The 25,640-nt window shown below is 34.5% G+C and overlaps 1 protein-coding gene across 1 annotated transcript; it reads right to left on the bottom strand.

Moving 5' to 3' along the window:
* Positions 1-1,232: 1,232 nt before the first annotated feature.
* Positions 1,233-24,415, bottom strand: LOC149781347 (cyclin-D-binding Myb-like transcription factor 1). The gene is made up of 4 exons (XM_089935434.1): positions 24,353-24,415; positions 18,226-18,498; positions 10,205-10,489; positions 1,233-3,201 (listed from the first exon to the last, which is right to left on the bottom strand). Exons 2-4 carry the CDS (start codon positions 18,473-18,475, stop codon positions 2,063-2,065), a joined length of 1,674 nt encoding a protein of 557 aa, XP_089791560.1. The 5' UTR covers positions 18,476-18,498; positions 24,353-24,415; the 3' UTR covers positions 1,233-2,062.
* Positions 24,416-25,640: the final 1,225 nt, after the last annotated feature.

Here is a 25,640-nt window from a genome sequence, read left to right as displayed (position 1 = left end):
GTATGTACATTTATTTTCAAGGTCAAACATGCTATGAATTGTGTTATATACAGCCTCTAAATTATTCAGAACTGACAATTTTATTACTCTTTATTACTCTTCACACCATTATAGATAAATGTCAGCTAAAGCATTAATGTGTTTAATATGACAGATGCAGAAATGTTCTATCCTCTGGTACCTGTCCAAACTAAAACTGTTTTCAAAACTTAAGAGCATCTACCTGTAAAATGGCATAACAGATAAAGAAAGTCTAATAGGAAATTGTGCCAATTCCCACGTATTCCAATAATATTGTATCTGTCTAAAGAAATCTAATGTATACTCATAATAGCAAGCTTCAGGTGACAATCTCCTACACTCTTTCATCATCCATGGCTGCCTGTGCTGAAATGTCCTAATTTTCATAAATATTACATAACCTACTTTAGACCACTGGTGGCCTAGTGGTTAGAGCATCTACCTTGGAAGTGGGAGGTCGTGGGTTTGAACCCTGGCCGAGCTATACCAAAGACTTATAAAAATGGTACTAGTAGCTTCCTCACTTGGTGCTCAGCCTTAAGAGGTTATTGTTAGGACTGGTTGGTCTGGTTTCAGGATAATGTGACTGGGTGGGACATGATGCAACATATCTGCAGCATGATGCCCCAGTGCTAGACATCACTATAAACTGTCACACTGCAGACATTGTAGTGATATGACTGAAATATTGTTAAAACTACATTAAAATCCAAAACACACACACACACATAACCTGCTTAACCAATAACAGTAAATGCGATTAAATTTTTCTCACTACTGCAACCCAACATGACATTTAAATTCTGTTTGAACCAGAAAACTAAAATTTATGGATCTTAAATGATATCAGAATCAGCCAATTAAAATTTCTTTTACAAATGTAGTCATTGACTTTTTGCTGCTGCTGACATATTTTTGTTATGAATACTCCTGAAGGGGCCCTGAGTGGCGAAGTGGTCTAAAGCACTCTCCGTTATGGATCACTGCCATCTCACCTCTGTCTGCGCCGGTTCGAGTCTCAGATTCAGCCAATGTGGGTATGTGAGAAAGCTTGCCAGTAGCTTCTCGTGGGTTGTTGGTTCTTTCCGGGGGTTTCCCCTGGTTCTTCCTCCACCATGTATAGCCTATTGTGTGCTGAAAAATGGCATTAAACCCCACAACAACAACAACAACACTCCTGAAAAATGAGAAAATGTTAACAAAGGCAGCCACAGGTGACAAAGAAGCAGAATTTATTGTTGTTTTTGCTTCCTACTAACATGTATACAACAAACATGCTATTATCTGTGTGGATATAAATCTGACATTCCTGGTCACTATTTCTAGCCACAAATGTAAAAAAAAACCGGAACAAATATCTTTCTGTTGAAACAAAATGACCCCCTTCTCCAATCAATATACTTAAGTAATGACCAAATTGACATTTGTTTTGGCAAAAGCACAAAAATTGACTCTCATGAAAGTAAATAAATTTACACTGCATCTAACTCAGGCCATTCTGAAAACTGCTTTGGTCATGTGACTTGACTTGATCATCCCTGGATTTTGTCAGTGAAATCTTCCACATGACCGAATGAGCTGTATTTGAGGCTGTATCTGATGTAACAGCAGATTGTAGCTGCAAACACAGAAATGGACATAGGACATAAAATTGTGTTGTTTCACATGGATCTAAAACTTGTCAAATATAGGATTGAATCCAGAACTATTCCAAATATATGATATCAATGAAAGGATCTTTCTGCCAACCACAACTGAAGAGCCACAAGAAATAGCATTAAGTGTACTGAGGACTGATTTGTCTGCATCAACTGCATGATTTAATGAACAGGTGACATCAGACCTAAAAACTGTTCATCAGTATTAGCATGGGTTGAAAGTGGGGGCAGGGATGATTAATCAAACTAAATTGTATCCACAAAATGCCTACAATATGTTACAAGTTGTTTTATTCAACTAACATAACCAGGATGAAATAAACTGTTACAAGTAGGTGTCAAATTCAATTAAAATTAGCATCATTCATGTCAAAAAATTACTGTCACAATACTTCAAGCAGTTCAGTAAAACTCAATTCTTTATATCCATGAATGGTCTTTTTATGATTATTCCATTTCTGTTTTAGAAACATTATCGAGTAACTCTCCCCTAAAGAATTCTGAATAAGCTTCCAGTTAATTTCATTTTCATTCTCCAAATTCTGTTCCCTCAAAGAGTTAAGTAAGACTTGGTCCTTCTCGAAAGACCATTTGTTACTTTCCTGAGTGATCACAGTTTTTCTAAGACTGACTAACCAGTGATACCGACATTGGTTACCATTTCGGCCTGGAACACGCAACGCAATTAGTGCCCATGGCAAGTTTTCATCATTAATGTCCAGATGGTTTTGCTTTACAACAGACTCTATGGAGTTCCGCAATAGTGTGGATTCAGTCTCTGACCAAGGGCCTTTTACACAGCCCTCTAAGTTTTTTACTTTATCAATTACATTCTGTGGGCTTCTTCCCATTAATTCTGCAATCTTCTTCCATTTATTTCCATGCAGTTTTATCAATCTGATCAATTGTGATATATCTTCTTCAGAAAATTCCCCTTTCATGCCAACATCTGTATTTAACAGCCTGGCTCGTCTATAGCACGCATAAATCATTCGGTTCATCCTAAAAGATAGCTTTTTATAAAATCCTGTTTGTCTAAGAAATTTTTGAATTTGTGTTTTTTCTGTAAAGTCTTCAGCACAAAGGACCTCATGTCTAGTATACTCTGTATTTGCATTCAGGTATTCTTGCAAATTTTTGCACAAATGGTCATCTTCCTCTTTTGTCCATTTTCCCTCTCTCAAATAGATTCCATTTTCCTCTAATATTTTCACATGCTTCAATTCAAAATTCACACTATTTATATTGTATGGATGAATTATTGCATCTTTCTCATGAGTAACAAGAATTTGCCGACGCTGCAAGATTGCCTCAGTAGACTGATCGGTGGACCTTCTGTTCAAAACTTTTCTTCCAAATGCACTTGAGGTGATGATTTTTCCACTAACCGATAATAAATTTTCAAGATCGCCATCAAGTGCTTCATGATTCATTTCCACCACTGACGACTGAAGATCTGCTTGCTCTGCATCCATTGCAGATGATGAATGTTGGATCTCAGAAACTAAACTTCTCTCTTGTTCTGAAAAAGTTTGCAGAACAATATAAATAATCAGACTTTACTTAGATCACAGAGTGCTGAAGTGTATATATATATATATATATATATATATATATATATATATATATATATATATATATATATATATATATATATATATATATATAGATAGATAGATAGATAGAGATAGAGAGTACATGGTTTTATGCACAATTTGCAGTTTTTAAAACTTTGATATTTTTAATGACCAAACTTCAAGGTCCAGTATCATGAGTCATTTTTCATATATACCAAAGTTTTATGTACCATCAAATACACAGAATTTTATGTACCATCAAATTTGTATGTACCATCAAATACACAGAAATACACTCAAAACTGAGATACACATATTCTGTATCCTAATACTCATAAGATAAATGTATTATGCTTTGTAAGTGTTTGAATGATGATAAAAAGCAAAATAAAATTTGATTTAAGTGATTTTTATAGGATATATTTATATTTTTCTATTTATCACTCCATTCGTGTAATGAAGTCACTTGAGCATACTTGAATTCACAGAATTACCTTGTGTTGGATGTCTGTTATATCTTTATCTACTTAAAACACAAAAGTATATGATATTTCCACCAAAAATGTGTCAATACACATTCTGGATTCATTCTCATAACCATAATCTCACTATTATATTTTAAGTTCTGACTGGTTCAAGATTGATCCTACCAGTCCAAAAGAATAAAATCAAGTACAACCAAGTGATATCATTAAATGGACTGCACTGGACACTGGTCAAAATTAAATAATTCAGATAAAAATCATTTAAATCAAAATTTGTTTTCCTTATTATAATTATTAAAACAATTACATATAATATTTGGGTTTACACCAAGATAAATATCCAAATTTCAGTGTATTTCAGGTTTAGAGCATATTTAGGGTTTCTAGTAACTGCAAAAATAATTATTATTTCTTTTAACTTTCCAATCTCCTTCATCTACTTTTAACTTTCAGAACTTCGTATTTAATCAGCCATACTGAGTAAGAATTTTGCTGATGTTCTGTTAATGACAATACATGCACAAATATTTAAATCCCAGTCTGTTATATTGCAGTAATGACTGTGCGTTTAAATGATTAAAAAGATATAAAATCCAGGTTTAATTCCCAATCTGCTTGTTATATTACCAGGGCTCGAAATTAGCGGTAGTCCGCTAGCCCAAGGCTAGCAGATTTCCCGTCGGACTAGTAACTTTCATAATGTTAATAGTCCGATGGGCTAGTAAGTTTCGGTTATCAATAGTCAGCATTTGTTTATGCCATTCCCTAATAAAGACTTAAATGAAAAAATTACATGGTATCACACTTTATTCACTCGACCACAGTAACAAACAGAAAAGCGGTATACCACACAAAAGAACACGGCAAAAACTATTCAAAGAAATTAGTCTGCACGTTTTTTTTGTTTCAGGTTCTTTTTTTTTCGCTCGCTACCCAGACACTCCAACATCACAGACAGGAAACTACATATTTTACATTTCCATCGAAATAATTATAAGAATTAGATCAATTTATTACGATTACGTTATTGGCACATCCTTTCCATACAACTACTTTTTCTATGATGATAAGAATAGTTTTTATATTTTTCCCTTACAAGAATGAACAAATAATTGAATACACGTGGAGGTATCCAATCAGAATGCCGTACATTTGTTGGGAATTAAAATCTCTGAGCATGGGCATCTGAGATTTGAGAATTTTCCGCCTTATTATTAATTTCAACAATACATTGAGGTTCGATTAATTTGGAACAATTACCAAACTTACAACTTATGATACCATAATTGGAGCTGCTAAATACAACACACAGAGTGTCAAATGGCTTCGATTGATAGGAACACACCTTTTCCAAGCTGAAACTAACACTATCTTCTGATGATACTATTTTATAGCAGTGTTTACAATAGCCACTGCTTTGATCATGAAGAACATCTGCTGAAGTTAAGTCTTTGTTAGGGAGAGTCCATTTCATTGTGGGAGGGGGCAAAGACACGTGTTTTGAAACGAGTTTCTTGCTCTGACTTTCTTATATAAAGGACACTGTGCCATTCCTTTTCTTGCTTTAAATAATTCGTGTCAGCTATACTATAACATCTCATATTTCAAAACAAGGCACAATTCCCTCCTTATAAGACAGGCAAAATGTGGCATTTGATAGGTGTTCAGCCACAGCGGAAAAAAAGCAAAAGTTTAATGAGAATGATGAGGAATAATTCTTATGATAGGGAAAAGCGTAATGGAAAGTTTCAGAAGAAATGGACAAAAAACAGGGAATGGCTGAATTATGATGAGGAAAAAAATGATATGTGGTGTAACTGGTGTATGTAATTTGCAAAAACCAAACAGAAAACATCCAGCTTTAAAATTGAATCGGTAAACATACACGAAAGCTGTGTAACATTGTTTTGTGAACAGGACTAGTAAAGATTTGGCTGGACTAGTAAATTTCTCAATATACAGTGTGACCCTGCTATAACAGTAGTTGGGAGCCATAAAACCCGACTGCGTTATATACTGAACCGTGTTATATGCAACCATGTCAGTTAGCTGAAGAAAATGTACCCCCCAAAAAATTGTGGGGGTGGGTGGGTAATAAATGCAGATGGTAAAATACGTGCTTTGTCGGCACAGTTTCCATCTTAAATTGATGCATATTAAATGAGAAATACACCTGTAGTGAAAACAGAGAAGACGTAATAGTTTACTTTACTTAGAGAACCATGAATTGTACATATATGCGAATCGTGTTTATATATAAATGTCTAATGTATAGCAAGAATAGAGTACCAACACCATGTACTCACCTGCGAACCTCATCATATACACTGAATCCACAATACAAGTGATTCCATCAAAAATATGCACACACAGCTTTAAAATATTCATTAATTTTGTAACAGGTCATATTGGTCTGAATTCTGTGGAAAAACATAGTACAATCACGTAACGAATGACAAAGCACATTTACTTTAATGTACGTTCCAAGTCGGTAAAAGTTAGTTTGCGTTTAAAGCCGCCGTTGGTAGCATTCGTAAACATAAACTTTTTCCCTACAAAATGGAAACTTTCACAGCACAGTTAACGTGTTCCAGTCACGTTGGAAAATGCAAAAATCCATCAGATTCCATCACTTTTATTTAAGTTTGGTACTGACTTCCTTTGAAGAAAAGTTCTTTGCTGTTATTGAAAGATTGAAGTAGGCTTTCTTTGATGAAGGGTGCATGTGCTATTGAAGTCACCACTAAAGGACAGCTTTGGAGAACCAAATGAATGCCCATTCTTATTGTGGTGGCAACATCAAATAATTGTATTGCATGATTTAGACTGGTATTTTTTCCATTTGCTGAGTACGTTTTCATAACAGTCAGTGCATCAAAGGTAATGTTTCCTTTGAAATTTCAGCAAACTATTTTATCTGGGTACATTTTTAAAAAGGAATTGGCCGTCGTTTAGAATATTCTAGTTACTGTCCCTCCATGCCTACTGAATAAACCAATAAGTAAGATGTATTTTTTAAAAAAATTTTGTTTACTTTTGTGGTAGCAGCGTGGTGATGCCTTCCATGCATGCGTCTGAAAATTAACAAGGGTCAACGGACGATAGAGACGCACATGTTCTGATGACAGAGATTATTACAGAAATCGTGAGTGTTCTGAAGGATTTAATTCTGAGTGAAAAGAAGAGGAATTTTACTTACCATCCACATACAAATGTCAGTCTTTGTAAATATATTAATTACTAGCAAGCAGCCGAAAATCTGATGAAAGATCGATTACGAGACAATGCCTCATCTGGTTGATCTCCATTACCAGAAATGTCAACAACAAAAAAGCAGATATTTCACAACATACAGAACTCATGCTAGATGTCAGGATAAGCAGATTATGATATAACAAGGCACTATTTACATGGTTTATCAGTATGGACAAAGAATTTGTTTATATAAAAAAGATAAATTTCAGTGCATTTTATATCCAGTTTGCGGCTTCCTTTCATGGAAACTCTGAATTTCTGCACTCCAAACCAATGGTTGTATATAAAAGTTTAAACAGCCAACAATATCGCCAACAAATTAAAAAAAAGCCACATGGTATGTTTTGCAGCCAATAAGGAAAAACAATCCAAGTTTGCTACATTGGCGAAGACCTAAGTGATCCCAGAATAAACTTTTTATGAGTTTTTTCTTCTTCTTACTTTTAAAAAAAATACTTTTTCATGTACGACAAATCATCTGAATTTGTCAAAAGATTACTGACACTTGTCTGACCAATGAAACTTATTCTTAATCAACAAACTGATCAAAGGCTCGGCAATTATGGAAAAAATTTTAACAAAAGTTTGAATAATATTCAGCATACCCAAAATTTCCATTAGTTAGCTGTGACCTTAGCTTCTACAGGTTTAACTTGACTGTGTCCTACAGTATGTCCAAAAACTATGACACAAGCATGGAACAACTCACTTTTACCTAAATTAACAGATCAGAAATGTTGACAGAGAATATTTCATAACAAATGACATCACTTTGCATTGATAAACTTGATCTGGAGTTGCAAATGCTGAAATTTCTTTTGCTCTTTCTGTCAGCGAAATTTGCCAGAATCCTTTTAAAAGGTCAAACTTGGTGACATATTTAGCAATTCCAATTTTGCCAATGCAGTCATCTGTTCTTGGTACTTGAAATGAATTCATTTTAGTGACAATGTTGACTTTTCTGCAGTCAGTACACAAATGGAAAGTATTATCTGGTCTAGGCACAAGAATACATTGTGAACTACAGTTACTTTTACTTGGTTCAAGTAAATCATTCTCCAGTAAAATATTTCATTTAATTTTTCAAACATTTCTGCTCAAGATGATTCATCCTATAAGGCTGCTATTTCACAGGGGTCAAGGAAACAAGAGCTCCAATTCACTTAATAGTTGTTTTAATTTCCTTTTTTCCTGAGGTTGCAAAGATTATTTAATATTTCTGAATTTGGAAGATTGCTTAAACCAGAGTTACTAGTCACATTGCATTTCATTATTTATATCTTCCCTATGTGTGACAGGTACAAGTATACTGACTCAATAAAGTCAGAAATGCCTGGACTCACATTTAAACAGAGATGCTGATCCCTACCAGCCATAGAGTATGTAATTGGTGTATCCAATAAACTTCTCTATCTTTCCAATTACTGTACTATGTCATTATACTTCCTCCAATGAAAACTTAGTTGTTTTTGGGTTTATCGCCATTTTTCAGCACACGATAGGCTATACATGGCGGCCAGTATTAATGGTGGAGGAAGAACCCGGAAAACCCCCGGAAAGAACCACCAACCCATGAGAAGCTACTGGCAAGCTTTCTCACATATCCACATTGGCTGAATCCTAGACTTGAACCGGCGCAGACAGAGGTGAGATGGCAGTGATACGTAACGGAGAGTGCTTTAGACCACTCAGGGCCCCCCACATTAAAATGAATCATCAATGTGTCATTATGTGCAGCAACATTTAAACATTACACATATGGGTTTAAGAGTGTCATGCCACCAATGTCATAAAATCTTCAAAATGAAGGAGGATCGCAAGAAACATGACAAGAAACACCACAGTTTAATTGATGCATATTCAACTGACCCAAAAATGGAGTTATTGGGAATACAGATACAATTTGCTGTCCAATCTATTTCAATCCGACTGTGCCTGATATTCCAAACACTATGGAAATTGTCTCTTTATAAGGACACTCTTATGAGGACATAATGAGCCCTACAATGTTTGAAACTTAATGCCAGTTTAGACAATTTTACTTTATGTGGCCAGTGACTCCCCCAAACAGCTCCAGGAAATATATATGCCACTTAAGGATCCATTCAAAGATGCTACAAGTCTTCCATTTATTAATTCTGTGGACAGTCTCATAATCCCACCTGGACTGGTATTACATAAACAATATGATAACCCGACAGACACAAATATAACAACAAACCTATATACAGTACCACAGCAGTTCATGTTTGGCAATACAAGCATTAAGTGTGTTTACCTGTCATTTGGCTGCATCAATGCTGTCTGAAAATAACAAGTACTACACTGCAACAATAGGTCATGACAATATGAATATTGTCACATGACCAAAAATACACCTGCACCAGCAGCTAGAGGTATCTAAACTTATAACCAATAAAGTTGATCAGTTCAAAAAAATTAATCAACAAGACGATTTCCTTCTGACACTAATGAAAACGGATCTAACATTTGAGTCTGACAGTGTGACTGAACATCAGCAAGGTTAACTGAGACATCAAACACTTCAACACTGATTCACACACTTTAAACAATGACTTGCTCAACAAATTAAATAAGTGTTTAATCTGCATACAGGGTTTAGTTAGGAAACACCTGGCTACTGCCCACTGAAGCATGTGACCATTAAATACATGGCATTTATATAAGAAATATTGAGGTGGAGAATTAGAAATAAATCTCAAAGATATCAAGTGCTATAATGATAACCCTGGGGGATGAGTAAAATAATTGCAAGGTTGTAAAAGAAACAAAAACATCAATAAAAATGCCAATAACTTGAGCGAGTTAAAATGCTCAATTCACAACTTTTGACTCAAAGCCAAGGCCATATTCCCATAAAGTATTTTAAGTTGTAACAATAGTGTCAACAGGAAAAGAATAAGGGCTTGAGCACACTGACCATGGTCATGTGTTTTATGCTGGAAGTTTCCAGAAAGTCAACCAATGGAAGGATGAGTTTTCATTGTACAGTTGAGGATATTTTAGATCTGGAAAAGAGAAAGCTACTCAACAGCAATAGGTTATGTACTCCTGATATAGAATTTATTTTGCAATGACAGCCATTATGAGATTGATGTCTCTCTAGTATATTATTTAATCAATTTATTAAGTCAAATTATGACAAATCAAATCTTAAAAAAAATGCCTAATTTATATAATAAATTACCATAATCAACAGCAACACTACTAATTTCTTGATCTTTCTTCTTCCTCTTTGTCTTTGTCCTCCTCTTTTCTTTTAACAAAACATGTCCATGAATGTCTGATGTAATGCCATTTTCATCCTCTCCATGGGTATTTGGCTCACCATCTGACATAAAATTGTAAATGTCACCATCATTATTGTGAATATTTGATGAGAGCTTGCTCTTTTTACGTTTCTTCTTCTTTCTTGCTGTACTTTGCTCTGAACATTCTGAAGCTGCTTCCATGTCAACATTATTGTCTCCAGCTGAAAAAGAAATTACCAATATTTTCAAACGACATTTCAGTATCATCACGATGATTCATGGAATCATTTTTGTCTTTGTTTTCCTTCTTTTTAATCTGTCAATCCAAGAAACTACTATCATCATCATCTTTTTCTCTGCATGCTTTTTTTCAAAGCAATTTCATCTTGCAAAATCAAATCTGTTTCTGCAACTCTTTCATATATTACCAACTATACAACATAATGAGCCTTCAGTGAAAACCTTATACATGTATCTGGAGTAACAGTAAGAGTTTAATAATGAATATCAGATTGCAATTTTTTTTGTACACAAGACCACTAGACACTGGATGGTGGCCATACTGGACGTCTAAGTAGCACTATTTTCATTTAGTACCAATCAGACCTTGTGATATGTATGTGTAAACTTATATTTTAATCCTCCAAGTAGTTTCTTCGGAGTAGTGATAACAAACTAGTGCTATCAGATGGGCAGACAGGCACTGGACGGTACACAACATGCTATCACATGACCTCTTCTGGTCTATGACCATTTGAGCTAAGAAAAATGATAGTACATGTCCAATAAGGTAACAAATTATTATTTTAAAAAACTAAAGATCCATTTATTGTTTTCCATTTAATTTATTGGGAATCAACTTATTAGAATGTGTCAAACAACAAAGCAAAGCATTCCAGACAGGCGTTACTGTCTGTTGTATTGTTTGTTGCTGATTTTTATAAATCATAATACAAGCAAGGAAAGAATCAGAAATAAGGATAAAAACTGACAAAAAAGACTGCAACATATTACAAAGGCATCAGAGGAAAAGTGTGTGTGTGTGATTTGGATTTTTAACTTAGCTTTATCAATTTTTCAGTCATATCGCCTTAAATGTCTGCAGTGTGGCAGTTTATAGTGATGTCTAGCACTGGGGCATCATGTCCCACCCAGTAACATTATCCTGACACTTGACCAACCAATCCTAATACTAACCTCTTAATGCTGAGCACCAAGTGAGACAGCTGTTAGTACCATTTTTATAAGTCTTTGGTATGACTCGGCCAGGGATCAAACTCACGACCTCCCACATCCGAGGCGGATGCTCTAACTACAAGGCCACCGGAGGAGTTTCAGAGAAAAAGAGCAGAGAAAACAAATCAACAAGTGAGAAAAAAAAACAGACTGCTGAAAAACAAGTTATTGACTATCTAGAATAAAACTTTTAATTTATATATACAGTCAAACCCACTTATCTCGACCTCGGTTATCTCGACAACCCGCTTATGTCGAGCGTTTTGGTCCGGTCCCGAAAAAATTCTTCTTTGTTATGCTATTTTTTACCCGCTTATCTCGACCTCTGTTAAGTCGATAACCTGGTTATGTCGGGCATAAGTTTCGGTCCGAAGTAACATGTGGACCCGCTTAATTCGACGAAATGCAACTTTTTAACGTCAATCTCACAGAAATCAGTTTCCAGGGTCGGTTTGCTTTGCAATAAAATAACCTTTGTATTTGATATCCTGCCGGTAAGTTCAAAGAATTAGTTTACTGCTCGCTACCGGATGTGTTTATTCACCACCCGCGCATCTATTTATTTGCCATCTGGAATCATAATTGATACAAACTCGCATTGATGCCTGCGGGGTAAGTAGTCTACTCAACATTAACTTGCTTTAATAAATACTCTTTGTAACCCATGCTAGCGAAAGGAGTGTCATTTGCACTCACAGTCAATGTACATGTACATGTACATGTATTTTCAAAAACATTTATTGATCTTTATCTGCGAGATACTGTCATATATTAACCTGGATATAATACAATCTTGGTTATTTTGCACCTAACACCGCGTTATGCGTGAATGGCGGGTGCCTGAAAGCAATCGGTGGATGTTTCTCTCTCACTCTCGCGTTTGTGATTTTCTTTGATCCATTTTTCAATCTGATAACATATTCAAACCTCTGAGTACAACCAAACATGATTTGTTTTTCAATATTCACATCAATTATAAAAATGCGTCGTGTGTTATCTGACATAAGTGATGCACACTACAGTAATGGATGCATACGCTACATGTGATATAAGGAGTTCATAGATATATTTTTTCTTTAATAAATTACTTATGATGATAAAAAAGGAATAAATGATAACAACACCAGGTTAGTTCATTTCATTTTATTATCAATTAAGCGTTTTGTTTATTTTATTGTAACATGCAGTGGGAGGGGATTCCAGTAAACACCAGCAAGAGACAGGAGTAATGCTCAAGGACATTTTTAAAATTACCGGTTTTTATGAACCCGGATATCTCGGGACCCGGGTTTTTATGAACCCGGTTACGATTTTTTTACACCCCCGACGTAATCGAGATAACCGGGTTTGACTGTATTTTTTCCTTTATGTGGCTTACATAAGTATGAAAGTTTGAAAATACTCTATAATCCATCATCGCTAGCCAAGATTTTGATAACCCTATCTTCTATTTGGCGGACTGAACAACTATATTGGTGCTTTGTCCAAGTAACTATTGGATTTCATGTATTGCCTCCCTTTGTATACAGGGTTCATACAGAATTCTGAATGATAAATTCAAAGACTTTTCCCAAACTTCCAATGACCAAAAACATAGATTTCCAAGACATATTTTTGCTAACATTTTGTATACAAGTTATGTTATATGAGAAAACAACGAATGCAAAATACTACAATATTGTTTAACGATGAAACTGAACGGGTCAAAAAAGAAAGAAATCAGGAAAACTCGACTACATCTGAATCTAACAACCTTGGACAATTTTATTGGTATTATTGAAAGAAATTAAAAGTTTGGGTTTATTTCAATTTTCAAAGATTTTTAAAGACCTCAGGGTAATCTGCTCGATTTTCCCAAACTTTCAAGGCCTTGAAAATGCTACTTCATTTTTCCCAAACTGTCAAAGAACTTCAAAGACCATAAGAACCCCGGTATATAATCCCAACTAACCAATAGCATGGTGCATTGTACATCCACCGAAAACAGTGGTTGCAATTGATCTAAAAAGGATAATTTGTTAAGTTTAACACCAGAGGGAAGCCATTACAGGTATCTGAGTGAAAGGTATTTGTGCAGACATGGAATGTCACTGCAAATTGCTTATTTATCGTCCATTCAAGTTGTGTGTTCCCCATGACATGATTACGTAGGAACAGTGTTAAAATTTGAACAACTTATTTTTGATTGGATGCAATGGCTTGCTGCTGTATCCAATGAAATTCACAGACCTGAAGCTCAGATATATCTGCTTGATATGCCAAGGTATAGATAGGGTTATCAGAACCTTGGCTAGTGAAGATGTCTATAATCATGCTTCACTTAAATATATATTTCACTGTTCTTTCCAAAAACTGTCATGATTTTTTTTGGTTGTTGTTGTTGTAGAGTTTAACGCCATTTTTCAGCACATGATAGGCTATATATGGCGGCCAGTATTAATGGTGGAAGAAGAACCTGGGAAAACTCCATAAAGAACCACCGACCAACAAGAAGCTACTGGCAAGCTTTCTCACATTGGCCAAATCCAAGACACGAACCCACACAGAGGTGAGATGGCAGTGATCCGTAATGGAGAGTGCTTTAGACCACTCAGCCACTGGAGGCCCCGATTTGTTTGGTACAGGGGGCTTTTTGACTTGATCTATCATTGAGCAGATAATCTGTAGAATTAGCATTATCATGTCAAGTTCTTAAACTTCTTCAAGATTTCATAATCTATCAAAAATCTACTACACTACAGACTGACTCCTAATATTAGTATTGGAGCCAGATATGTTAAATGCGTCATAACTTTAGATAATAACAATCCCAATTTTCACATGTTTTTCTTGGTTCCTGTGTATTTTTGTCTAAAATTATGTGGACAGCACTGTAAATTTGACCAAAGCAAACAGTAAGACATCTTTTCCTATCTTTTTACCTTCCTCTATGAATTGAAAACTGATGCAAAAGATGACATTTACTTTAATTATTAATGCATTGTACTGAAACAAAATGGGGTATGTGTAACATCATTAAATTAATGGGAATGTCACCTTTTGGGCTTGCTTAGCTGAAACGACAGACTCTAAAGTGACTATTTCAACTTAATCAACCTCTTGCATGGATCCTGAATATGATTCACCAACATTAGTGCATTTTCAAAAGGTTGCTAAGAAAGGAGACAGATCCTCATTTTCAAAATGACATATATGCAATCCTTACATACAGTCAAACCCACTTATCTCACCTTGGTTATCTTGAGAACCCATGTACTGTATGTCGAGTATTTTGGTCCGGTTCCCCAAAACTCTATCTCTGTTATGCTAATAATTCCCTGATTATCTTGACCCCTGTTAAATCGATAACCCTGATATGTCAGGCATAAGTTTTGATCTGAAGTAACATGTGGACTTGCATAGTTTGACAAACTGCAATTTTTAATATCCATCTCAGAGAAATTTTACAACAAAAATGATCTGGAGTTTCCACTACTATCAGTACCTACCTCATATGGCAAGGATGGAAAAAGTTGGTACAAGACCAAATTGTACCGGTACAACTGCTGATCAACCAATCTCATCAATGCATGGTTTATATCTTGCATAGATTGGAGAAAATTATGTTGTAAACAATACTTTAGAGTAAAGAAACTGAATTAATGCATTTCTGACCTTTAAGGGAGTGGCATTCAAAACAGACACACGTCCACACCACAACAATACAGTTTATTCCACACAGCATTGCATATTTTATCTTATCTGCAACTCAGTAAATTATGATGTCAGGATCATTAAATGTAGCTAAAACTAAATCGTTGTACACTGTATCATTAAAACGAATTAGGTACTTTTAGCTAAATTTAATGATGCTAACCTGAAAATTGATAGGATGAAATTCACAATGCTTTGTAGAACAAACTATAGTGGAATTGCATTCCAATATCATCAGTCAGTCACCAACTTGATTCATACAAAATCACAACTTTGGTTCACAGTTCACTTATAAAGTAAACAGTTAAATTGTTTCCATACTTGCAGAGAGTGTACACCTTCAAATTCAGCATGGCTATATCACGTGACTTACAATCATCAATAAATAGAAACCAGTAAAATTCCAAACCAAGCTGGTACCTCCCCACCCCCAAACAACGACCTGGTTATTAATTTTGTTTTGAACAGAGTAAATAAATGCACAAATCACGTTTTTTAAAAAGTCATAGCACCCAGTATTTTTTTATACAAAAGCTGTTCATCACTGTGCCATGATTACGGATTCTCAATGCAAACAGAACAAAGCAGAAAGTGACTGATAAGAGTAACATCTATGAAACAGAAAGAGGAGTGCTTTCATTTGTATTGTTTTATCTTGAATCGGATATCAAAGCCTTGCAATCCATCAAAGTGATATGCCAACTATCCTTTTGGCACTGTGTTGCTGACAATGGTAACTAATCAAAGTCGGGAGGGATATGGGGCAACAACTGTATGAATAGATTCATAAGAGAATTTGATGTTGAGACAGTTAACTTTAAAGACTTTAAACACATTTTACAGTTTGTCGGTCCATGAGTACAGACATCCTCATTCTTTTTTAACTAGTATCAGTAAAACCAGGCATACAGTAAAAGAACCTCTGATGATCTGATGATTTTCACGCACAATTTTGGTCAGTTACATTTTACTACTGGTTAAAGTCAACACTAAAAAAAGAAAATACTTTTTTATGTACATGTACTTAAATTGCCCTAGATTTGGTCAGCATGAGAAAACCATTGCCTTGTTGAGGCTACCAAAGGGATGAGGCTTTCACATGGAAATAAAAACAACTTTAAACCACTGACATTACTCCAATCTATTTTGTTATGCAACCTGACATGACTGAATTATTTTTACTGTGCATTAGAAATGCCATTTGTTTTTAGAAAACTCCTCATTTTCGGTTGCTTCAGGTGCATAATCATTGTTCTGCAGTATATTAGTCAATTAAACCCTAATATCTCGTGACTCAGTTATGTCGACGACATAATCAAGATAACCGGGTTTGACTGTAATTTGAAATTTTTTGTCAACTAGCTGTTAATATTGGTAATGGTTGATATATGTTTTCTGCTTAAAACTGCCTATAGTCAATAAATGGCACAAGAATAATCTGCCACGGTAATCTTGGTCCAGCATGAAATGCTAAATGACTACACTTTTTTTTGCTTTCTCTGTTACTTAGTTTAACACCAAAGTCATAACACTAGGCCAGACAGCTGAGCTTGAAAGTTAAAAACTTTCTGCTCCAGGCAAACAAAGTATTTTCTGTGGAAAGGAAAATTGGAATGTAAAGGTATGCATCCTGAATGTTGGTGGAAACCACCCAGTCAGAGGGTTTAATGACATTCCTGACTGAGGCATTAGTCTCCATCCTCAATGGCTCTTCCACAGGAATGTGTTAAATGCAGAAAGATCAATGAGCAGAAAATTTATGCCTTTCTGGATGAAAATTAGGAAAAAAGAACAGCTAGGCAAGATGCAAATATTTAAACAGTAAGAATCCTTCGAAGTGTGAAAAAGAAATTTCCAGGAATTCAAGATAAGACCATTTCTTCCTTTTAACTGTCGAGATTCTTTAGCAATAACAAGTTTTACAAATCAGATGATATGATATAAATATTGGATATCACTTTGGCAAAAAACCCATGTTATAATGATCATCCATTCTGGGGGAGTAGTGACAACAAGATTTTCAAGTCCATTGTCATGGCAGCCATACTAGACGTATGACACTATTTTCATTTAGGACTTGGTAAAATATCCATCTTAATATCATCCATTCAGGGGTGTTGTGATAAGAGTTTTAAGATGGTCATCAAAGCAGTCAGAAAGGATGTGTGACTGAAACCATTTTCATTTAGAATCAACTAGGTATCATAAGAAGTATACTGGTGAAAACCCCATGTGATATAGCCATTAAATTGGAGAGAAGCAGAGGTAACAATATCTTCAAGATAATACTTCCATTTATGAGAAAAAGCAATAACAAGATTTTTAAAATGGCTGCTTTTGTGGTCATTTTCACTTAAAACCAAATGGATATCATAAAAGAAGTCTTCTGGTGAAAAATCCAAATCGTTATCACTTCCTGTTCAAGTAGAGTTGGGATAATATTTTTAAGATGGCTAAAATTATGGCCATATTGGGTGCCAGATCAGCACCATTTTTATTTAGGACCTGCTAGACACTGTAAGACTGGTGTCTGACCTCCTTCTGGAGAATATAAATAGCAAAAGTCAGATTAAAATTCAATATGAATTTTAATGATCTGTTACTATATTAAAAAATAAAACAGAATCAGGATGAGTCCACAGACCAAATAAGGAAGGATAGGGATAAATGATTCAATCTAGAACATAGAATAAAATAAATCTCAAAGACAAATCAGTGTTATACTGATACCCCAGGGGGATGGTAACCTAAATGTGAGGTTGTGAAAAAAACAAAAACAAGAATAAAAATGAGAATAACTTGAGGAAGATAAAATGCTCGATTCACAATTTTTGACTCAACGCAAAGGCCATTTTCTTATAAAATATTTTAAGCCAATGTAATGATGGTGTCAATCTGGAAAAGGAGGGCTAGAACAGAGCCATGTTGAGATTAACAACCCTCAAGTAAATTATTTTAAGCAATTTATATAGTCAAATTCCAACAAATAAAATTTCAAAGAAAATGCATAATTTATATAATAAATTACCATAATCAACAGCAACACTGCTAAATTCTTGGTCTTTCTTCTTCCTCTTTTTCTTCCTCTTTTCTTTTAGCAGAACATGTCCGTGAATGTCTGATGTAATGCAATTTTCATCCTCTCCATGGGTATTTGGCTCACCATCTGACATAAAATTGTAAATGTCACCATCATTATTGTAAATATTTGATGAGTGCTTGCTCTTTTTACGTTTCTCCTTCCTTCTTAATGTACTTTGCTCTGAAGCTGCTGCCATATCAATATTATTGTCTCCAACAGCTGCAAAAGAATTATCAATATTTCAAAATGGCATCAAAGTATGATCATGGTAATTCATGGAATTATTCTTGTCTTTGTTTTCCTTCATCTGTCAATCAAAGAAACAAGCATCATTATCTCTTTCTGAGCATGCTTTTCCTTTTTTCTTTCCAAAGCAATATGATCTTGTGAAATCAAATTGGTTTCTGCATCTTTTTCATATATTACCAAAGAGACACCATAACAAGCCATCAGTGAAAACCTTATGTCTGGAGCAGAATTAAGAGTTTCAAGATGGTGGTCATATTGGATATCTGATATTTTTATATTTTTACAAAAGACCAACTAGACACTGTACGGTGGCCACTCTAGATGTCTAAGCAGCACCTTTTTCATTTAGGACCAATTAGATATTGTGATGAATGTGTGTGCTAAGTTTCATTTTAATCCTCCAAGTAGTTTCTTCAAAGTAGTGATAACAAACTAGCACTAACAGATGGACAGACAGGCGCTGGATGGCACACAACATGCTATCACATGATCTCTTTTGTTTTATGACCATTTGAGCTAAAAAAAATGATAGTACATGTGCAATACATGTATATGATAACAAATTATTATGAAAAATATAGACACATCTATTGTTTTACATTTACTTTACTGGGGATCAACCTCTTAGAATGTGTCAAACCACAAAGCATTACATTCCAGACAGGCTTTAATGTTCATCATAATGTTGTTGGTTTTTATTTTTTTTATTTTATAAATAACAACATAAGTAATGAAATGATCAGAAATCCGAATAAACACTGACAACAGGATTAAAACTATTATAAAGGCATCAGAGAAAAAGAGCAGTGAAAGCAATTGAGCAAGTGAGAAAAAAGAAAATAATTTTGAACATGTCATTGCCTTTATTGGGCACAGACTACGGTATCTTTAATAAAACATTTGCTTTATATATTCAGGACTGGTGAATAAGTAGAGTAGATATCAAAAGAACATTATACTAGAAGACAAGTGATTACTTTAAACCCGGCAATGTCCTTTGAAGGCACTGCAAATTTTTTGAGGTGTTACTGTAAATAATTCTGACAAAATATCAGATTTTTTTCTGTCAATGTGGTTTATATAATTAGGAAAGTTCGAAAATACTCCATGATTGTGCTTCATTTTATGTACATTTCACTATTCTTTCCAACAAATGTCATGATTTGCTTTTTTACTCTATCTATCAGCGAGCATACCAGCTGCAGATATTAGACATTTCAATTTCTTAAACTTCTTCAAGATTTCATAATCTACCAAAAATCTACAACCCTATGGATTGACTCCCATGATGCAAATGTCTTCCATTCACAAATCTGAGGTGAATCATACGAATCATACCTCTAATGAAAATCAATAGCTGCAATCTTGACTACTTCAGCTATATTATGAAAGGATTGACCAAGTTGTTACAAATAATAAAACTATTTTCATTTGTAACCTCTAGGTCAAATCTACAATCAATCCAATCACAGAAACAGCCAAGGTTTTCCAAATAGATTGGGTTTGGGGGTGGTGGAGATATTTACAATGAGCAAAATGTAGGATTTTTACATCTGAGGCATAATTTTGTCTTGCCATGGGAGTTCCAATAGCTACCTTATCTGTTTAAAAGATAAATCATTGGATAAAATTAATAATGTTTATTAATAATGGACCTGGATATAGTCAGAATCAAAATTTGCTTCAGAGTGGGCAATAACAATTCCAATGTTCATGTTTTTCAAGGCTCCTGTGAGTTTTTGGCTGCAATTCTGTGGATAGTAACGTAAATTTAATCACTGAACACTAGGTATCTTTTTCTCTTTTCACCATCCTCTTTAAAAGGAAAATAGATGCAAAATTTGATATTTTACTTTGATAATTTAATGCACTGTATATATTGCATATTAATGCGAACTTTGCCTTTTGGATCTGCCACCCTTCTCTTCCTGCAGCCCTTACCTCTTTGCTACTGCACCAAGGCTATGCTTCCTAATGGCCCTACAGTGCAGTATTTTGAAACCCCAAATGTGGGAGTGGAGTAAGAAAAGAACCTCCACTACCTCTGATGTAGTTGCCAATATGGCTCACTGAGAAAATAGCTCTGCACACCACTTTTTTGATGACCACTGCAGAGTGGGCATGGTCTTGATATAATGGGCATGTTTTACTATGTATGACACCTGCAAGCATGCTCTACACTGTTTTCTCTTTTATGAACAATTTGCTTACTTTTGATGCTGAAAAAGTGTGATAATTCAGCAGATTTTAAACATTTTCATTTAGTATGTATGCAAAAAATAAGCCATTTTCAATCCAGTCCCCCTTGTTGTATAGTGTATTTTGTCTACCTCCTCCCCCATGTATATTCCCGCTTTTGCTCAGTAACACCCCCTCCCTTTATAGTCTTATATTTTTAACAGCAAGATCAGCGGTCACGTCCTCAGCTACCAAATCAGTATTGTTACATGTGATGTTTGATGCTGGCTTAGGATGCATGATAAATGCCACACACTGATCACATTTGTTTCTTAAGCACTGAAAGCTCCCTGTTTGACAGTACAGGTCAAAGGAAGATTCCATTGGTACTTTGGCAGATACCTGTCCTATATGCTGTGCCAGCGAACAAAAGTAATGGACTGTTCTGAAGAAAAATGGGAAGCATCACATTAATCCTTGTTTCTTCTCAAACATATTAGATGCAGATTTTGCTTTATTTATTTTTTCAACCAAATCACATTCTTCCAGATAATATTTCAGAGTCATTAATAGCTGTTTCATTAACTGTGATCCACATTCACAAGTTACTCTTTTTCAATGATATAAGCGAACCTACAAATTGAGGTAATCTTTAAGAAAAAGTACACACGTTTAATTGTGCACAGCACATAACCAGCATAACTGTTACATGTTCATGAAAGAATAGCAATAATAAAAGCTAAAATTCTGAATATAGATCAACTAAAATCAATCATCATCAATCTATTTTAATGTAAAGGTTATTTCGTTGTTTGGTTCTTGTAAAAGAAAAATCAGTGATAGAAATAAGAACTTGTGAACTAAATCAAAACATCTAGTATCAAATTTTCATCTAGTGCACAATTTTTTGCATGAAGACTATTTGAGAATTCAATACATATCAATTTATTCAATGTCTCTAATTACTGGCAATGTCTTGTTTGTGCACCGACACACTTGACACACTCTGCATCACATGTGACTCGCCTCACAGTGGCATTGATTATATCAGTGCCAAATACAGTCAGTGCCCTTTTGACGTCTGTACAGGACCTGGTAGCATTGTTACATTTGTAATGACCATGAACAGTATGCTGTGTTACGTACATGTATATTAAATCTGTATTGTTTGTTGGCTATTTTTCTCCATGAATATATATATATATATATATATATATATATATATATATAATTGTATTTTGGACTTGACCTTGTCCAAACCCAGTTCATGTTGTGCCTGACAAGTAACATCTGTATTGTGGACAACAGAATACATAGTGGATATTTTCTCAATGAGTTAAAGAGTAGGATCATTGTCAATAGATGGTAAAAAGATTTATTTCAGTCTGGGTCTACAATACTGATATTCCCCATGGAAAAGCCAGTTGTACCTGATGTTTACCACATTCTTTATTATAATTCTAGAAACAGATTTTGTCTTGTTGACAACCCAGTGTTCTATAACAGAAAATTCCATTAAGTGACAGTATATCCAGAAAATGGTAATTGTGACCTAGGTCAAGTAGAGGGGGTTTATAATCTTGTTTACTTGAGAAATTACTCATTCTTACAATAACATCAGATGCAAAATCATTTGTATTGTTATGTTCAGTTTTTACTTTTGGTGGAATAATTTATTCAAATTATTATTATTTGGGATTACAAAGTACTCAAAAACATTCTTGGACAGAAAAATTATTTTGTAATTATAGTGAATTCAGAAAAGGAGATCTTGGATTATGTTACTGTGATTATTTGGAAAACTTAGCACATCAACATACTTCAGGCCACTGGTATATAGTACATTCAAGACTAGAGGCACAGCAACACCTTCAGCACTACATCTTTTTTCAAATACCACTGACATTTAACTAAAACTGTATTTATTAGGACTGGAGATATAACTTTTGGACTGTTTGGGATTTAATTCACAATACTGTAAGTTCTTTTTAAATTTTCACTTTGTATTCAAGGGAAAGAAATTAGTTGTTGAATTTTACAAAACTCGATTTCTGTCTGCGTGGGTTCGAGTCTCGGATTTGGCTAATGTGGGTATGTGAGAAAGCTTGCCAGTGGCTTCTCGTGGGTCGGTGGTTCTTTCCGGAGTTTTCCCGGGTTCTTCCTCCACCATTAATACTGGCCGCCATGTATGGCCTATCGTGTGCTGAAAAATGGCATTAAACCCTACAACAACAACAACAACAAAACTCGATTATTTGCTTCTTCTGTTACTTAGTTTAAGACCATAGTGTCATAATAGCTGAAACTTACACATACATTTATAAGGTGGTAGCAGTGCGTTGATAATTAATTTTCTATCTGGTCACTGCTTTATATGGAATCTGACAGCTGACCAAATGATACAAAGTCCACGATATGAGAGAATTCAAAACAATTTTGCAAGCAGTTAGACCATGTCTATAAAACTTGACAATATCCAGTTTAGCATGATGATTAATCTTTGATTGTGGCATGTTTTCTTTATCAGAAACTAGTGTTATGTTATTTATATACATCTCCACTCAAAACAGATCTACTAGCTGTTTCTTTAGGTTGTTTTTTTTTTCATTTTCAGCAAATGATTCCACAAATGTCAACTCTTCATATTTCACTCTCTCCCCCTCTATCTTTCTCTCATCAATATGAAATCCAAATCACTAATGTGCAAATTATAATAATCATATTGTATTTAACATTTAATAGAAAGTTTTTTTCTACATGCCTCAGTAACAGTTCAAGTATTCCCCAATTGCCAAACTTTCTGCAGTTAGCAGCCTCATCATTCACACCATGCCAAAAAGATGTTTCTGCTACAAATTTTTTGTTAGGATTCTATGTTCTGAAGTAATTTTTTTTACCAAAATTAGTTTAAAAGATGAAGCTAAAATGCTTATTAATGCTAACCAAATTTTACTTTTTCAATACATGTTGACATTTTTAGGCAATCCTCAGAACTAATGTAATATATTAAAATTAGAACAGTTATAAATCTACACATGCAAAAAATGAAATTTGGGAAAAATCTCAAGTGGTTGGAAAATCAATAACGTACCAGACATAGCATCATGGAAGAAAAAGAAAGAATTAATATTTTTAACCAATGAGAGGATAGTATTCCATTCAGCACTTTGTTCTTGCAAGGGCGCGATCAGGTACATGTCTAGTACTAATATTAGTACCCTTACTCGTACCTCGTGGACAGGCTACGACATCGTAGCTAGTACATGTCGAGCGGTACCACTGGTAAATGATTTGGCATTCCTTAAAGGTATGATAGGGTTACACAGTCGAATGCCCAAGCTAAACATCGGTACCAAATTTATTATGCTACGCAAAATGTAGCTTGAAATAACAACGTTTATTGTGAAATGGGTCGCGCGAGAAAGGAGAGAAGTGTCCTCTCTTGTAGTTATTTTATAGTATATGTATGACAGGTCAATTTTAAGCAAAGATACGAGCCCCTGTGCTCCATGCGCTATGGGCACAATGTTATGACGGGTGACGATCATAAAATTTTTATCAGCTACATGAAATCTGTTTTTAACTTGCATAATAAACTTACAAGAACATTCCTGACTACATACAACAAATAATATATTTAAAATACCAACAAAATGTGCGTGATGCACTTCAAGTGCCTCATAGTTTAAACACGTGGTATTCGATACTATGTTTTGTCTACCTGAAAAAGCCGAGGATGCTTCGATTGGAAAAAAGGGATTACATTAAAACACGGAACAAAGGTGCATAGTAGAAAAGCAGTGGCCATCAGTTACAGCCAATAATTCGATTCCAAAAATAAATAATAATAATAATAATAATAATAATAATAATAATTTTGGAAGTCAGACACAGAAAGATACATCATTGAACAGGTTGTTGGTGATATGTCTGGGAAGCCAAAATGGTTTTTATTTAAAGAAACTAGATATATACAGAGTTGATATGAGTACATGTATATCATATTTCTTATTTAGTTTATGAGTTTTGGAACCAATATTAATTTGTTACTTGACATGCATTTTCTTCCATGTACATATCATCATCATCATCATTATTATTATTATTACAACTACAACTGCTTGATTAATATTAGATTATAATAAATAAGTGTCTTACATCAAATTAATACTGTTGAAATGCTTTTAGAAATATTGTCAAAAATAACATCATTTTATTAAAGTCTTAGTGTTTCTTGTCATGCTAATCCAGTTAAATAACAGATAAATTCAAAATGAAATTAATGTTAATATATTGTGTCTGCCTATATAAGCAAAAACAGCTCATCAGAGCATGGTTGTCAATAAGATTTATGTAGAAGTGTTTTATAGTCAGATACAGTAAAGTACACCACAACCCCATGTGCATTGTCATACAGTAGAGAATATCATAGAATCATGTGTTGGTGACAATCATAGCACCATGTGCAGTGATGCAGTAGGGTACATCATATGGCACCATATGCTGGTGATACAATAAGGTACAGTGTAGCACCATGTGCAGGTATAAAATTACTTTCCCTAGATGGAGCATGCTTTAAATTATTAATTATAACAAAAATGTATCAGTGCTATTCAACAGTACTTATTTGTTTTTATATTTCCTCAACTGACATTGACAATGATCACTTCTTTTCTGAATGGGTCTTAATTTCATCACTCATTTTTTTACTCCAAACTCACGTATAATGAAAGTGTTTAATTCTAATGCTACAGTCATAATGACTTCTACTCTATCATGTTTATTATGCTATGGAGGTGGGGTGTAGGCTGGGAGAGTGTGTGTGTGATTTGGATTTTTTACATAGCTTTAACAATTTTTCAGTCATATCGCTATGATGTCTGCAGTGTGGCAGTTTATAGTGATGACTAGCACTGGGGCCTTGGAAGCAGGAG

This window comes from Sinohyriopsis cumingii, chromosome 15 (assembly GCF_028554795.1).
Source record: "Sinohyriopsis cumingii isolate HCF-2022 chromosome 15, ASM2855479v2, whole genome shotgun sequence".
Classification (NCBI taxonomy): Eukaryota; Metazoa; Mollusca; class Bivalvia; order Unionida; family Unionidae; genus Sinohyriopsis; species Sinohyriopsis cumingii.
The sequence above is the reverse complement of the archived record's forward strand: the minus strand, read 5'-3'. Positions and strand labels throughout refer to the sequence as shown.

Bases quoted from the DNA above. Each gene is read 5' to 3' on its own strand.
- LOC149781347 (XM_089935434.1), bottom strand. From the start codon at position 18,475: ATGGCAGCAGCTTCAGAGCAAAGTACATTAAGAAGGAAGGAGAAACGT. The intron at 10,490-18,225 runs GTAATTTATTAT...TTTCTTTTTCAG, and splicing joins CAGTGTTGCTGTTGATTATG to CTGGAGACAATAATGTTGAC. The intron at 3,202-10,204 runs GTAATTTATTAT...AAACTTTTTCAG, and splicing joins TAGTGTTGCTGTTGATTATG to AACAAGAGAGAAGTTTAGTT.